We start from the raw sequence: 16,196 nt of genomic DNA on the forward strand, positions 1-16,196 counted from the left end.
GTCAAAAGAGGACAGACCCAGGCTTTAAAAAATCTAGAGAGCAGCACAAAGTTAAAGATAACCTCTAAACACTAAAAAAGAGAAATCTTACCCTTCATTTCAGGAGGCAGATCTTTTAATAAGAACAACGCCCCACAGTCACAACAGCAGGGCTCTTGTGCCTGTCACCTTCACACCGGACAATCCTTCCCACATAACCATGGGCCTGGGCTCTGCCGACTGACTCATGGTGCCCCACACAATTCACTTTCCTGCCTCTGCTTTTTTCTGCCTCCTCCTGCTTGGAATTCCTTTCATTCATTCCTGTCTGCCTGGTGAGAACTTATTAATCCTCAAATGTCCCCTCTCCAGTAAGACTCTTTTTGACTAGATCAGATTTCTGTGCTTGTATCCTATATCCAATTTAAAGTCATTTGTATGCATCTCTCTACGGCCAGGTCTTTTAGTCGCTATTTCTACAAACCTTTAGCCCAACAACTGCGAACTCAATACATTCATATCTACTTATTAAATATCTCAAAGATACCCAGCAAAGTCCAACTACATGAAGTAATGTGACATTCATTCAAGTATGCAAACTTTAAGATTTTTTTTTTTTCAAAGAATAGGTACCATAATTTTAAGGTTTTTTTTTTTTTTCTATAGCATCCAGGAAAGGGTATGTGAATCTAGAATAAAGAATGAGCTTAAAATTGATCTAAAAAGTAAAAAATTTAACAGCTCAAATCTACTCTGAATTTCCAGATTTCTTCACATGGAAATGTATTCCAAAAGGACTGTCAAGTGTCTCTTCATTCAAGTGGGAAATAGAAGGCAAAAATCCTACCTGGGATGTACCTATTTGTCCAGGATTCAATTACTAGGCCTTTACTGGATACCACGAGTGCCTGGAAGTCATAAAGGATACTGGCAGATACATATGTGTTACAGGAATACAGAAGAGGGAGAGGTGGAGATGGCTCTGGATGGTGGGACTGGGATTGATTTGAGGTTGGGAACTGGGAGGTGCTATTCTCTATTTTCTAATTCTCTTGTAACAAACAAACATTTGTGTGTAAAGAAATGATGAAATACTACAGAACAGTTAAAAAGAATAAAGTAATTATTCATTCGTAATGGTCCCCCTAGAGGTGAGTACAAAAAGCAAGAGACAAAACAATGTGTATAGGATGCTACTGTTTGTATTTAAAGGGAGTGGAGAACTAGACATAATATGCTTCTAGATGGGTTATCTAGGAGTGCACAAGAAACTATTAATAGTTCCTTCTTGGAAAGAGAACTAGCGCATAGGTTAGAATGGAAGTTGTTGTCTTTCTTTACATTTTCACTTTTTTCTACCACGTGCATATTTTACTTTTCAAAACAATTTGAAGCTTTAAAAGGAGACAAAAATATTAAAGAATTAAATAATACATCAATTAGTGCTTTTAATCACCACTGAAGTCTATATTCATTCAAATATATGTAGGAAAGCAGCTGAATATATAGTTTACCTGGCTAAAACCAAACTTGTACTTTCCCATGTCAATAAATATCTGCTTTCTTTATTCAGTCTTGGGAAATATTACATGCTCTGTGCCTTTTTCCACAGTAAGCCCCTCGCTAAAGCTCTATTGTATTGAAGTTTTTCAAAAGAGGGGCTTGCAATCTTTTACAGCTGCTGTGCAAAGCAAGATTCTCTTCCTTCCCTTTCGTGGAAATATGGGGCTAAGATGATGAGTGCCTTCAGATTTCTGGATGAGTTCCCTCCTCAGCAGAGGCTTTGGTCACAGGAATACTCAAGGGAAGCATTCCTTCAAGGTCAGACTTTCATCACTGGAGCAACTAGCTAGAAACGGGTGGTACCGCCATTGCCCTCTGGCCTCCATTATAATCCTAAACCTGCTCCAGGCTGGTGAATGTTAACTTACCTGACACCATTACATCTTTAATTATTTCAGGCTGAAAGCTTTTATTTGTTTAATTTTTTAAAAGAATCTACATTTTATAGGCTAGACTTTACAGGGCTTTTTCTAACAGAATTTTAAGAAACCAGTGTAAAATAATTATCAGGAGAAATCTGATGGCTGCTACCTTTGATTTCATTCCTTTTTTGGCTGGCATGCTCTAGCCTAATTACTGACATAATTATTTCTGATGTCTAACATTTTTCTTTTTTCAGGTGGTAACTGCTTAGGTGGCAAAGAAGCCAGTTAATCCAGAAGCAAGTTAAGTTCTCAATCAAGATTATCCCTGGACTGCAAAAATATGGTTGGTTTCCTCTGGTGCTCGTAAGGGGACAATACTAATTCTACTCCTCACTAATTCATCATTAGTTTTCATGGTAAAAGAACAACCCCCACACCGCCACCGCCCAATGTACAGAATAAAGGGATGGGGTGGAGGGATATAAAGGAGGAGGGGAACCTACCACCAACACAAACAACACAGCAAACAGGCACCTTCTAACCGAAACTGCTATAAGGAAATGATGAATTGAAAATTAACATGTCCTCATGATGTAGATAAGAACAACTGAATACCTATATATAACTTATTGCTGATCGCCCACATTCTCTTACCAGTGAGAGAGAAGTGTCTTCTAAAATAAGTTCTTCAAGTTTAAGTGCAATTAGATGTGTTTCAAGCCCTTTAATATGATCCACGACATTGGAAATTAATGTCTGAAGCCCAGCAACATAGTCTTGGAAACTGGTAAAGACAGGTGGCTGGAAAAAAAGATTTTTAAAAAGTTGGAAGATTATCAAACATATTTCCTATGCTAATATCAAATAAGCTTCACATGAAATAAACTATACTAATTCTATACTATAACATTACTTAATGCTATTAATAGTGGCAGGGATGGATACAGTTTTGGAAATCAACAGAGTCTCTCAAATGATGGTAAATTTAATTGCCAACAAATAATGCTAATTCGGCAATGATGAGCTAAGCATTTTATTAAAATGAGATTTTAGTTCACCCTGGGGAACTGGAGATAAAATTTCAACAGAAAACTATCTTAGTTGGTCATGACTCAAGTTTGGGCTGAGAATCTCCAGGAATACTGAGATGAGATGATAAGAGGAACTGGGACTTCATTTCTTCCCATTTCTTTGAGATTTCCTCTATTGTTAATAAAATGAGTGACAACAGCCAAGAAAATTCTGAAAAAGAGTAGTTAAGGGCAATTTGCCCTAATAGATATTAGAGTTTATACTATAAACTTATATTAAGTCTAAATTGGAAGTGGTATATAAGTAAATTGACAAAAAAAAAATCAAAGTATACAAAGCCAAGACAAACCAAAGAATATAAAGGAATTTAAATGGTAGCATTTCAAAACAGTGGTTTCAAGTAGATGAGTAGTACTGAGTTAACTAGCTAGACATTTGGAAATACAAAATAAAAATAGTGAATAAATTCCAGATAGCTTAAATATCTAAATAAAAGAAAAAAAATCCATCAAAGCACCAGAAGAAAATTTAGGTAATGACTTCTACGATCATAAATTGGAAAAGCCTGTCTAAACATTACACTAAGAACCATTAAAAGAAAAAAATCTTGTTTATTTTAAATTACTATATGGACCAAAAAAATCACTCAAGTTAAAACACGATTATGTTAAGAGCCCAAGAGCTCAAAACATATCAACAGGAAAACTACCACTACCACAATAAAAAACTTGGGCAAAGTCAGAACAAAAATTATAGCGAAGAAATCACAGCAGCATGATATAATTAAAAAAACAAAACAAAACATATAAACACAAGAAAATTAGCCAGTCAATTATGAAGGCCAGTTTTTCACTCAAGAAGTCTATTTTGAAAGTTCAACATCAGTAGAATTTTTTTAAATGCTAATTAGAAAAGAGAGAATACCAATGTTTGCCTGTCAGATGGGTAAAGACACAGACACACAACACTGTTGAATGTAAAAATGCATATACATAGTAATTTCGGGCTAAGAGATATCCTAAGGAAGTCATTATAAATTCATCTTTGTGTATTTGTTCATATTTTAATAGCAGCACAATTTATAATATTTAAAAAGTTAGAACCAAATATTCATCAATGGGAATGTTATAGTTTATTAATACAACAGAATGGCACATAACCATTAAAAATAATGATACAAATATATTACTGAAATGAGATGTCCAAGATACCTGTTAAATGAAAAAAACAAATAAGCAAGTTGCAGAACTTTCTATTTAACATGATTCTCATTTGTTTGCAGTGGCTGTCACTGGTCAGTGGGAATATGGGTGATCTTCACTTTACCCACACCTTTACGTTACTTTGATAATCAGAAAAATAGGAAAGCTATTTTCATTTTGGGAAACTAGAAAAGCTACAACTACAAAAACCACAAAATTCAAATACCAAAAAGCTATTTAACAAGTTCTAGGACTGTAACCTTTCATTAGAAGAGAGAATAACAGAGCACCTCTAATCCATACTTTCAAACTTTGCACTGATGATGTTAAATTATCTTGAAAAAATGAACGAGAAGCTTCCTTCACTTAGTCCCTCATCCAAATCTAAGTATATTTTGCTTCTGAATGAATGGTAACACCCAGCACAGTGTCAAATTTAAAGAATTCCTGAATTTGTTATTCTTGAATTGTGCAGAAAGTCAGTATTACTACTAAAACCATAAACATTTTCAAGAGACAGTGGCTACTATATTGCTACAGCAAACAAGGCCTTCCTATTAAAATAGGAAAAATTCTAACAACAAAACAGTTTGTCATGTGCAGAATGAATCCTAAATAACTCCTTTAAAAAAAGGATACACATTATGTTGTTTTACACATTCTAAAATAAAGATAGGAAGAAACTCCAAAATTGAATTTAAAAAGAAACAAATGAACTTTATTTACATCCCTCTAATAATATAACCTCAGTTTTTAATTCTAGTGCTTTTACAGAGTACCTAAACTATCTACATTCACTGGAACATATTCTAAGGACAAAAAGTAAAATTACAAATAACGTGAACTTAATTTTGTGGGTTTGTTATTGGAACTAGTAGTGAAACTGATTTGCTAATTCCAAAACTATTTGGTATTTATTGTAAAAAAGGCAAGTGAACAAATATATTGATGCTGTTAGAAGCCGGGTTCTCATTCTATGAAAATAAAGTTACAAATATGGAATGAGGGAAGGAAGAGAAGGAAGACAAGTGATGTTGGACTAAAGCTGGAGGTATCAGTAAGAATTAATTATTTAAAACTCTGTGTGTTTGTGTATGTAATAAATTTCCTATCTCTTTCCACGGACATAACTAGAAGCAATGAAACTCCAACAGCACTTAACACACCTAACACCTAGATCTTGGTTTTGAAATACCGTTCCCCATAAAGGAACCAGGAGGGCTCCTTGAAAAAGTATCTGATTTCGGGTCAATGGGAAAGTACAAAGTGCTTGGAGCATTTTTGCTGTTCCAGAAAGCAGGGTCTAAAAAACTGATGAGGACACGTTCAAGGATAAAAACCAGCTTAACGTGGCTCCCATTAGCCAAATCTGAACATCCAAAGGAAAATGATGATAATGGATTATAAGGTTAATTTTAAAAAGAATGAGTTCATAGTGATACTCAGATAGTGATATTAAAAATATACAAACAAATATATATATGAATGGGGGTGGGACAGCTCTATTTTACAGAATAATGCAAGCTAAATAGAGATGACAAATTGACAAAATTTTTAAAAATTCACCTTTGTGGAACCACTAATGTAATAATGATTCACGCAAGTTAGACTAACAATGGATGCTAAAACCAATGAGTGAAAGGCTGGTGGAAAGTAGGATAGTCACAGTCTCAAAGTATCATCCTGCAAGGGAGCAAAGGCACCTTTCCAATAAAGATATCCAGTAGACGCTTCCTTTTATCAAATAATTAAATTAGAAATCAGCAACAACGGGACATCACAACATTAGTGCCCCTGATTTAAAAACAATTAGCCAAATCCAGATTGTGGGACAGTCTACCAAAAATCTAGACAGACTGACTCTTCAACCATAAAGACAAAAGGCCAAGGAAGTGTTCTAGATTAAAGGAGGTAAAGAGACATAACTAAAAGCCGTGACAGATCCTTAGTAGGATTCTAGTATCTTGAAAAAAGGCTAAAAAGGACATAATTATTGTATCAATATTAAATTTCCTTTTTTTCTCCCATTTTTTGTTTTTTACTGTCTTTGAATGTTAAATGTGTGAAAATTTCTTGAGTATTGCAGTTTTGTAGAGGACTGCCCTTGTTTTATCCTTGTGTTAAATATCATGAAGTCTGTACTTTTCTTTCAAATGGTTCAGCAAATTGGGGGAGGGGGCGGTATGGAAGCGAGGGAGAAGGTAAAGGTGGGGGAGGAAGAGAGGCAATGCAAACGTGGCAAACTGTTAACAAGTGGTGAGTCTAGGTAACAATATTTGGGTGTCACTATGCTAATCTTTCAGCTTTCCTGTAGGTGTGCAATTGAAAAAACAACGTTGGGGAGAGAAAATGAATATATATGGAATCCTACGGTCTGTTACAACATGTAGAGAAACAGTGAAAGAAAAAGCAGCATGCAGCCAGATTATTACTTGTGTTTTCTGTTATTATTACCATGATGATGCTGGTTTCTTTTTTCTTCTTTTTCTTTTTCTGTAAATTTAATTTATATGGTCGCAGGACACTCTCACAGTAACTGGACACCCAAAGGATAATAGAAATAGTCTGAAAGAAGAAAAATTACAAATTCATGAATAAGAATTACATTCAAGATATCTATCAGGAACAGTTAAATGTAATGAATTAAACAAAGAGACTGACAGTTCTCTACACAAATCCCTTCGATTTCTCCTCACTTGCTCTAATTACTATGATCACCACCTTGATTCAGGCCTTTATCATCTCCTGCTCAGAATACTGTGACAGCTTAAATATTTATCCTTTCTTCTGGCTTTCCCAGCTCTAAACCTACTCTCCACTTACACCAGTTTCCTTTCACTTTCCTGTAGGAAGCGGGGATCTATTAACATTCTTTTCACTCAAGTGAGACATCGAAATTCCTACGTATGGAATCCAAAGGTTCTTTACCATATGCCTTTTTCCATCCATCTCTCCAGCCAGGTAAGATGCTGCCTTACTTGCAAATCTAACTTACATAGAAGGAAATCTCCCCAGTTGGTCAGTACATAATCCTCCTTTGTGTTTAAGTTAGATGTTTACATGTCTTCTCCTATGCTCCAGTGTAAGCATGTACATACATATACGTGCAATTATTACACATTCGTTCATTCAGTAAGTACATCTTAGGCACTTAACAATGTGCCAATCACCAGAATAGAGAATACTGCCCTCAGGAAGCTTATAGACTAGTAGGAGAAGAAAAGTAAATAAACATGCAACAGAAATTAAAGGAAAGATAATAAATTATGAGTGTTTGTGATCCTCTCTGTTAAAAAAGAAGAGAGTTTTGCTACATCAGCTCCTGAATTCTCTTTCATAATGCAGAATCTCAGTAATTAATTAGTAAACAGCAACAACAAATAAAAGAAGCTGGAGGAATTAATTTAAACAACATAATAGTTAAGTCAAAAAGGAAAATAAACAAAAAATAGCTAGAACTGGAGAGAATCTGAGCAATCTTCAGAGATGAGTAAAGCAAATTCCAGGAAGTTTTATCTAAGCATTATGAATGAAATCTTGGTATTCTTGAAAAAAGTTGGTCCAGAAAATGACTTAAAATGTTTCTCAATTAATGAAAGGCAGGGTGAGAAAATAAATTACAGGTATAAGGTGCCTATTACCTGTTCATTTTTGAAAAATTAATCCTGCATACATTTAAGGAAAATTGAGTTTTTCAGAAAGAAAACAAAACATACCTCAACAAAGAAGACTAGGTTTTCTAAAAGAGTGGGGTGTGTTTTCAAGTTACCATCTTTAACTTCTAACAGATCACCTTTACATTTACTGAAGACGTCTGAAACAGAAAAATATTTTATGGTTTTATTCAGGTTCTGTTTCAATGTTATTTTTAGAAACACGATGCACAATCTACTAAAGAATAAGCAAATTTAAAAGCTTATTCCAGAAATCTTCTCCCCCCACAATGAACCAAACAGCAAGGAACATCTATCTTAAGCTCTTTAAAAATCCACATGACTATTGCTCTAATTGTCTTCAAAATACAAAAGGTGGCCTTACAAATTACATATTCTAGGGTCTAAACACCAGCTAAGCCTTTCCACAGACAGACCATTGGCACAATAAATTTAAGGTTTCAAGTGAATGATTTAGAAGAACTTGTGTCATTAAGGATTTAAAGACTACAGTACACAGTATACAGCAAGTACCACATTTAATTCTCATAATTTTCATCTTTTAATTATCATTCTTCATTTGGACAATGAAATAAAAGACTGTTTAGGCTCATGGAAATAGAGACCTTTATAGATTAATATGCTTGTGTGCACCCTTTTACTAAATAATTCCATTTCTAGGAATTTAATCACAAGAAAATACTCAAATTAGTACCCAAACACTTGTGTCCCAAGATGTTCATTTCGGCAGTTATAAATATACTGTTACAAATAACTCAAGTGCATAATATGTCTTCTATGGGGGAATAGAGAAATAAATTTGGTACACTGATATAAGACTATAAATTATGCCATCCTTCAAATGAATGGAGTGTATAGATAACTGACAATGTCAGAAAAGCATGTATTCTTCCTTTTCATATGTTAAAAAAACAATCACTACTATGTATTTCTTTATACATGTATGGCTGGCCATTTGGGTAGTATCTAAAAAATGTCTACGGTTCGTTCTTACCTCTGGAAAAATGGGGCTGGGAAAGGGGGAAAGACCACAGACACCTGTGTACTGTTTTATAATAGGTATCTACTGCTCCTGTCACCAAAACTTCTTAAAGTTAAAAACAAGTCTTTAAAAATACCAAAAGTATGCATTATTTTCAAATCCTCTTACAAGTTTCTATTTTAAAAATGAGCAGCTATCAGACAATTAAATGTAAAAATGGGAATCCACAGTAATCACGCTTACCTTTTAATTGTTCTAATAAAGACTTAAGACTATTCTCTACTCGCTCCTGGATCTCCACTGTATCCTCTAAAAATGAAAAGCAATGAAAAACGTTCATTTTTTAAGCAAGATTAATACCTACAAGCAACATGTGGGCAAAGACATTTTCTTTTAAGACCAATTGGCATCTAAATTCTATTACTGAGAGACAGAGAGAAAGATGAAAAAAAGGGAAAAGAAAAAAAAAGGAGGAAAGGGAAAAAAGGAAAAAAAGAAAAGAAAGGTATTAATTATCTTCTGCCAAAAGCACTACCTAAAATTCTCTAGGACTAGAAATCTATGTTTCAAACACTCTAAATGACAGGATCTACAAATCTTACACTTTAGAAGAAAAAAAAAAAAGCCATAGTCTATAGCATATTTGTGCTTCTTGCTGGTTTGAGAGCTTACAAAAAAACTCTTCTCCATAAAGTTAAGGGCTTCATTTTAGGTAAAGAACTCAATTTGAAATCTAACAATATTTCAACAAATCAAGAATTTCTTCAACTTCTGAACCTAAGAAGAGTTCAAATACAGAAAGGACTTAAGCTTCTAAAACATTACTTTGTAACCTGTGAATGTACTTTATATTTAAACCATATATTTCTTGTATATTAAACCAGACATTTCCAGAACAGCTTCTAGCTTGAAATTTTTCCAAACAGTGAGGTTACAGATATTTTGTTGCATATATTAAGTGCAATACTGCAATGACAAAGGCCTTGTAAACACACTCCTGCAAATGCACTTACCTAAACCACTGGCATCCAGCTCATAAATATCACTAACAAGATAAAAGGAACTGGTCTGACACTGAGAACAGCCAGAATGAAAGAATCCGGCCATTCTGGTAGGCACAGGACCAAGGAAAGGATACTGGAAAGGAAAGGAAAAAGTGATATTCTTTAAATTCATCTAAACTCATACAAAATAAGAAAACAAGGGATTATTAACTACTGGATAAAAATCTATCTCAGTAATTAAGTTACAAAACACTAATCAGCAAACTACAGTTGTCCCCCTCTTATCTGTGGGGATACATTCCAAGACCCCCAGTGGATGCCTGAAACCAGAGACAGTACCAAAATCTATATATACTGTTTTTTCCTATACGTACATACCTATGATAGTTTCATTTATAAACAGGGGAAGAGGTTAATAACAATAATAAAATAGAACAATTATAACCATATACCATAATAAGTTATAGGAATGTGGTCACTCGTTTCCAGGGACCCCTTGCTGGAGTCTTCGTATAGGCTCAGTGCTTGCAGGAGCAACACTTTGCCGCCAATCAAAACACGGTTCTGTTCATGTCTTCCACCCACAAACTTAATGCCTTTTCCATCTTAACTAAACAGTTACCATGCACTGTGGCTGTAACTTCTACAGTTTGAGGTACAATAGAAAAATAGCACAAATTTCTTTTTCCTTCTTCACAATTTTGTGGATAGGAGATTCGTTCCTACTGTAGATCTAAACAACCTCAGCATGTGATTGTTTTTCTTATTAAGTGCAGAACTTTCACCTTTTCACTTAAAGGCAGCACTTTACGACTTCTTTTTGGCATATCCGAATTACCAGCATCACTACTCTTGTGCTTTGGGGCCATTATTAAAATAAGGGTGACTTGAACGCAAGCACTGCAATACCCTGATAACCAAGATGGCTACTAAGCGACCAAAGGGCATGGATACACTGGACAAAGGGATGATTCACGTTCAGGGCGGGACGGATCAGGACAGTGCGAGATTTCATCATGCTACTCAGAACAGCAAGCAATTTAAAATGTATGAATTGTTTATTTCTGGAATTTTTCCATGTAATTTTTGGATTGCAGCTGACTTCGGCATAACCATAATTATGGAAAGCGAAACCACAGATAAAAGGAGACTACTGTAATAACTAAACCATTATGGTAAAAACAGAAACACCCATTAATTTGTTGATAGCTATTAAAAATTCACCATCACAAAGTTATTTTGCTTTTCCTCACTGCCCAGTTTGGATACTGAGAAAGCCTCTGCAATTCCCTGAGTCTATAATATTCACCTTTTTCTAATAGATGCCATAATTAGAACAAACTACTGTTCTTTACTATTCACCCACCTCGAATTTCTATTTTTAAAAAGATGTTCACAGATTATTGCAGTTTTAAATACATAAATGATGATACCTGAATTTCCTTCTCAATAAATCGCTTTCCTGTCTCCAGGGCCACCTCCAGCTGTTGGAGGAGCAAACGAAGAATATCAATCCGGGAGGATACACCATTCTCGGTGGTCTTCTCTGAGTTCTTTGGCTCCATAGGGTGGTTAAGACTTGGAAGTCCACTGATCAGCCTCAGTGTTAAGGAACGGATTCTTAACCACATGGTCTCCTCCGCCAATGAAAGTTTTTTATGTTCTTCAGAAACATCCCTTTAAAAAAAATCCCCCAAACACCCTTTTTACTCAATGTGTTACCTTTAAATCTTTCGAGGTTCACTTTCATCATACAAGAGGCCTTGAATGGCCCCAACTTTCATTTACAAGCTGAATGATCTTAAACAAAGCAAAATCTCCCAAGTCCCCATTTTGGTATCCATAAGACAGGAATGATTACCTACCTCTCAGACCATTTTCCCCTTAAGACTTACTTTTCTAATGATAAAATACATTATATAAAAAATTTAAATAACAGAAAAGTAAAAAATTAGAAGGAAAACCTGCCCTGATAACCAAGGACCCACAATATTAACAAGCCTTGTATGGATTCTTTCAGATTTTTGCAATATAGATGTACAAAAATGTGCCTAAAATGTTTATATAACAATGTATTTTAAACAAAATAGATTCACAGTATTTACATTATTTTCTAAATTGCATCCTTTTATGTGTGTATACAGAAGAGTTAACATAGCAAGCCTGAGGCTATTACCTTTAAAAGAATCTGCTTGTGAGGTTGGCCTGTGGCACTCCAACCATTCCCTAATAAATAAGAGTGGCTCACTGTGCCTCGACTGTCTGTTAATGGTGAACACTTACTTTCCTTCTGGGAGTCTGGAATATTGGTATACGCTAGACAGAGGGTGCCCACGTAACCAGCTGATAAAAACCCTGGGCACCAAATCTCTAACGGGCTTCTCCAAGCAGAAACGCTGCACAAACGTTACTGCATTTTTCACTGCTAGAGAAAGCAGCACACTGGGTATGGCCCCTCACAAGAGAAAGAAGGCATTGGAAATCTGTTACGCTAAGAAAGTCTTTCCCCAAACCATTTTTATTTTTAATTTTAAAAATTCTTCTAGAATTTCTAAGGAAGTTTAACACATAATCTTTAATCTATCTGGAATTTGTTTTCACATATGCTATGAAGGAAGATCTCACATTTAGATTATTCAGTAATCCCAACATAGGGATAAGATTTATTTTCTTCCTTTGCCTTATCTCTATTTTCTGATCTCTAAAACGAACATGTATATTACATTTTTTTTTCATATAACTCTTAGCTTCATCCTAATTCTTTAAAAATAAATTGCTCAGGGGTACTTCTAGTTACCTGTCTTTTGGATCCCAGCTGAAGAAAACATTTAAGTCTCTGTTGTCTCGCAAGGCTTCCCATGGAATGTCATCTTCTTCTGGCCGAAGATTCATCGATTTTATACTTTCAGCTAAGCTGACTGATCTGTGATATAGAAAATTTATTTATGTATTATTTCAATAGTAAAAAGCCATGAAAATATATTAGCTAAGATTTTGTTTTACTAGAAAGAAAGAAAAGGAAAGAGGAAGGAAAGAAGAAAGAATTTATTACTAAGAAGTAAAGGCTCATATAAGGTAAAAGAGAACCAAGCACAGACCATACTGGCCTATTTCTGGAGACCCAACCAAAATAAAGTGGACCAACATTAATTTCTAAAATCCTGTGTCTGCAGGGATCCTTGTAAACATAATATGGACCAGGGTGCTGACCACTAGCTGGCTTCTGTATTCAACCTGAGACGGTGCTGGAAGTACTCTCATGCCCCATGACATGCACCAGGTTCTTCCTCCTTTCTTCCTTGCACTGTGCCCCTCCTCTACTTCCTCTTTTTTCTCAGTTTTCCTTAGCTTAAGCCTAATGTCACCCAAGAACCCATTAAAGGCACTTAGCATCTGATCTAATTCCTTAGCTCCTTTTTAGCTCTTGTACAATACTTACATATTTGCTTCAAGTAGAAGGTCTAACAACATCCGTTCAGTACGGACTTGTGCAAAATGAAGAGAATTATTCAGCCTGTTCCTAAAAGCGATAAACTCTGGGATCTTCTCAAATGCACCGTATTTGTAAGCTTGAATAATATATTCTGAGGTCTGGGAAGGAAAGACATTACCTTGGTATAAATATTTCACAAGTCAGGCAATGAAGGCACACCTTGCCAGCGAAAACAAAACACTCAAACTAAAATTAAGTGAGATATTGAATCTACTCTTTAAAGGCCTTGGTCACCAAGTAATATGAGCTTTTTAAAATGTTATTTTTCTTCTTTCCTATATCCGAGTCAAATGTCTTCTTTATTAATATTACTCCGAATACCCAGCTACTGCTGGCATCACAGACTTTCTCTTAGCAGTTACATTTTTCAATTCAACAGGACTGGAGGTTTGGTTACACCACATCAGTCAAAAATTTGGTTAGTGCCATTGTGGAAGGGATACTACTCCATGTTTTTCTGCATCTAAGAAAAAAAAAGTTTCCAAGAACACCAGACCACTCTAACTACTCTACCGCCACCCCAAATAAAGATCACTGTTCTTCAGAAAAAAAGGCTGCTCCTTGGTTTTATTTATTTCTGAATACTCTGTCACAAACATAGGTATATGTGCATTACATCAGGATAGAAATCAGACGCCAAACAAAAGACCTATAGAAATTCATGTCGTAATCCATTCTGAAGACAGAAAGACTTCAAGAACCCAGTTACTTGTCCATCCAAACTACATTAAGACCTCTGCTGGAAAATTCCATAAACAAGTAAGTGAAGGCCACACTCACCACATGTGCTTGAATTTTAGATTAATACACATGTACAGATGAAACATTGTGAACAGAGGCAAGATAAAGATTTCTAAATAAAAATTCTGGCACAACAGAAGAAAATCTCAGGGAAGAACATTTCATGGCAGGGCCTATGCCATCAGGATCAGAAGTAAGGATAGCACTCTTCTGGGCCAAGGGAAGTGTTAGCTCAAAGCTGACGTCTGCCCCAAAGATCCTTTCTAGGAAAGCCAGTCTTTGCACCGTCTCAGTCAGCTCTGCCCCCATCTCCATAACGTCTGAAATATTTGCCCAATAGGAAAATAGGCTAATAGTTAACAACATACCCTCTGATACACAGCCTCGCAGGGTTCATTTCAGGCCGCGGGATTGCGCCACGGGCGCTAATTCAACTGCATTCGATGCGGCTTTTAAACCCCCATGGGACACCTCGGCGAGCTGTTTGCCTGCAGTATCTGGAGAAATTAAAGACGGACGGACACAAGAAAATTAAAAAGATTACTTGTGATCCTGCAGGTTTAAAGAAGGACTATCTGAAAAAGCTTAGTGTACCTTCTAGCCCAATTAAAGGACAGTGACAGGCCCCATTGAGAAGAGGCCAGGATACTCTAAACACATATGCCTATCCGATGGTCTCTTGGCTTGGAAAATATAGCAAGGTTTACCATTAGCCCTTGCAAAAGGGACTTATAGCTTGAAAAAACTGGCTGGTTAGGGACATATGATCCGGCAATTAATCAGGATAAAAATATGACTTTGGTGATTCCAATCAAATTTATCAGTTACATTCCAAAATATGCTATGATTAAAGGAAAGAACCCAGCCTTACCAAGTGTAGAGGCAGTTTTAACTTCTGAGTGGTCCACAGACTACCACTTTAGGAAAAAGGCAACAACTTTAAAAAGAGAAAAATCAGGGGCAACAAAGAGGGAACGTGGTCCTTTAACAAACTAAGAAGGTAACTGTAGTTCTCTGGCCGCTCTCTTTAAGATAGTCCTCCTTTAATGCTGCAGTAAACTATCACTGTAGAGCTAGGAAAGAGCCTGGGCAGCTACCATAGGACAAAGGCTGAGGAAGGACTATGGTTTAAAGAAACACCCCTCTATTGGAACTGCAGGCAAAACTGGAAGCCACCGGCACTTTAAAGTCTTTAAATATGAGAGAATGTTGTCCGTACCTATTTCTACTCATTTATAAATCAATGAGGCTATTTAGATCCCATTCGGACTCCTGAAATGAACCCTGGTCACTGTAAAAATCAGCAAAATACATAGATATGAAACCCCTGAATAATGACTTTCATGAATACCTAAAATAGAAACTATTAGAGGGAAAATTTTTTTAAAGTAGAAACATATAAGTAACTTTCGCTGATATAAAAATCTAGTTCTAATTCTGGTATTGTAAAAATCTATTCTAAAGTAATGATGACAGCAGACAATGACCTTTCCAGAAAGAAAATCCCTGTGTAGACCTTCCAAATATAACTTTCAATTCTACAGCACAAAGCCTTACAAAACAGAACATCAGCTTTCTACTTAGGAATAAAAGGGTTCTTTCAAAGAGCTAGTTGGGAATTAAAATGCATCAGTCACTCAAGGAAAAACCACCTGGAGTGGTTTTGGGGATTCCCAAAACTACAATAAAAGATGTGGAGAGCATAGAGTTTTAGATTCCAGAGAGATATTTCACACTATCAGACGGTTTAACGCATACAGCACGAGTACTACCGCGATCTTTATTAGCCTCAAATCCTACAGGAAACGGTCCACACCACAGATTCCATTTTCCCGTATGGGACTCAGGCTAGGCACTGTGGCTTCGGGTTTGTTTTCCTCACTGTACTGTGATTTGCTTTTGCCTCCAGAACCCCCCAAAGATTATCTACCTAAATGATTAAATAAGCTTTGTCTTCCTAGTTAATAGTAACAAAAATGAATTTCAAGCAGTCCTAGTCCCACATTAATAAAATACTATAATTTTATCAGGTTCAGCATCACAAACATTCAGGTGAATTATCACTCCTGCCACACACAACCATCAGCAAAACATCAAAGATACAAAAAGCCACCACGGACAACACGCCCCCTCAAATCACTCCTAGGTATCTCCTTTCCCT

General features: G+C 35.8%; 1 protein-coding gene across 1 annotated transcript in view; it reads right to left on the reverse strand.

The window, feature by feature from the left end:
• NAA25 (N(alpha)-acetyltransferase 25, NatB auxiliary subunit) overlaps positions 1 to 16,196 on the reverse strand; it is a 57,768-nt gene that overhangs the window by 4,875 nt on the left and 36,697 nt on the right. The window contains exons 16-23 of the mRNA XM_025044483.1: positions 13,241 to 13,392; positions 12,599 to 12,724; positions 11,235 to 11,478; positions 9,811 to 9,934; positions 9,041 to 9,106; positions 7,858 to 7,955; positions 6,596 to 6,706; positions 2,562 to 2,708 (exon numbers count right to left, since the gene is read on the reverse strand). Of these exons, the coding sequence (XP_024900251.1) occupies positions 2,562 to 2,708; positions 6,596 to 6,706; positions 7,858 to 7,955; positions 9,041 to 9,106; positions 9,811 to 9,934; positions 11,235 to 11,478; positions 12,599 to 12,724; positions 13,241 to 13,392 (1,068 nt within the window). The remainder of the gene's footprint in view (positions 1 to 2,561; positions 2,709 to 6,595; positions 6,707 to 7,857; positions 7,956 to 9,040; positions 9,107 to 9,810; positions 9,935 to 11,234; positions 11,479 to 12,598; positions 12,725 to 13,240; positions 13,393 to 16,196) is intronic.

Source organism: Pteropus alecto, unplaced genomic scaffold, assembly GCF_000325575.1.
Source record: "Pteropus alecto unplaced genomic scaffold, ASM32557v1 scaffold113, whole genome shotgun sequence".
Taxonomy (NCBI): Eukaryota; Metazoa; Chordata; class Mammalia; order Chiroptera; family Pteropodidae; genus Pteropus; species Pteropus alecto.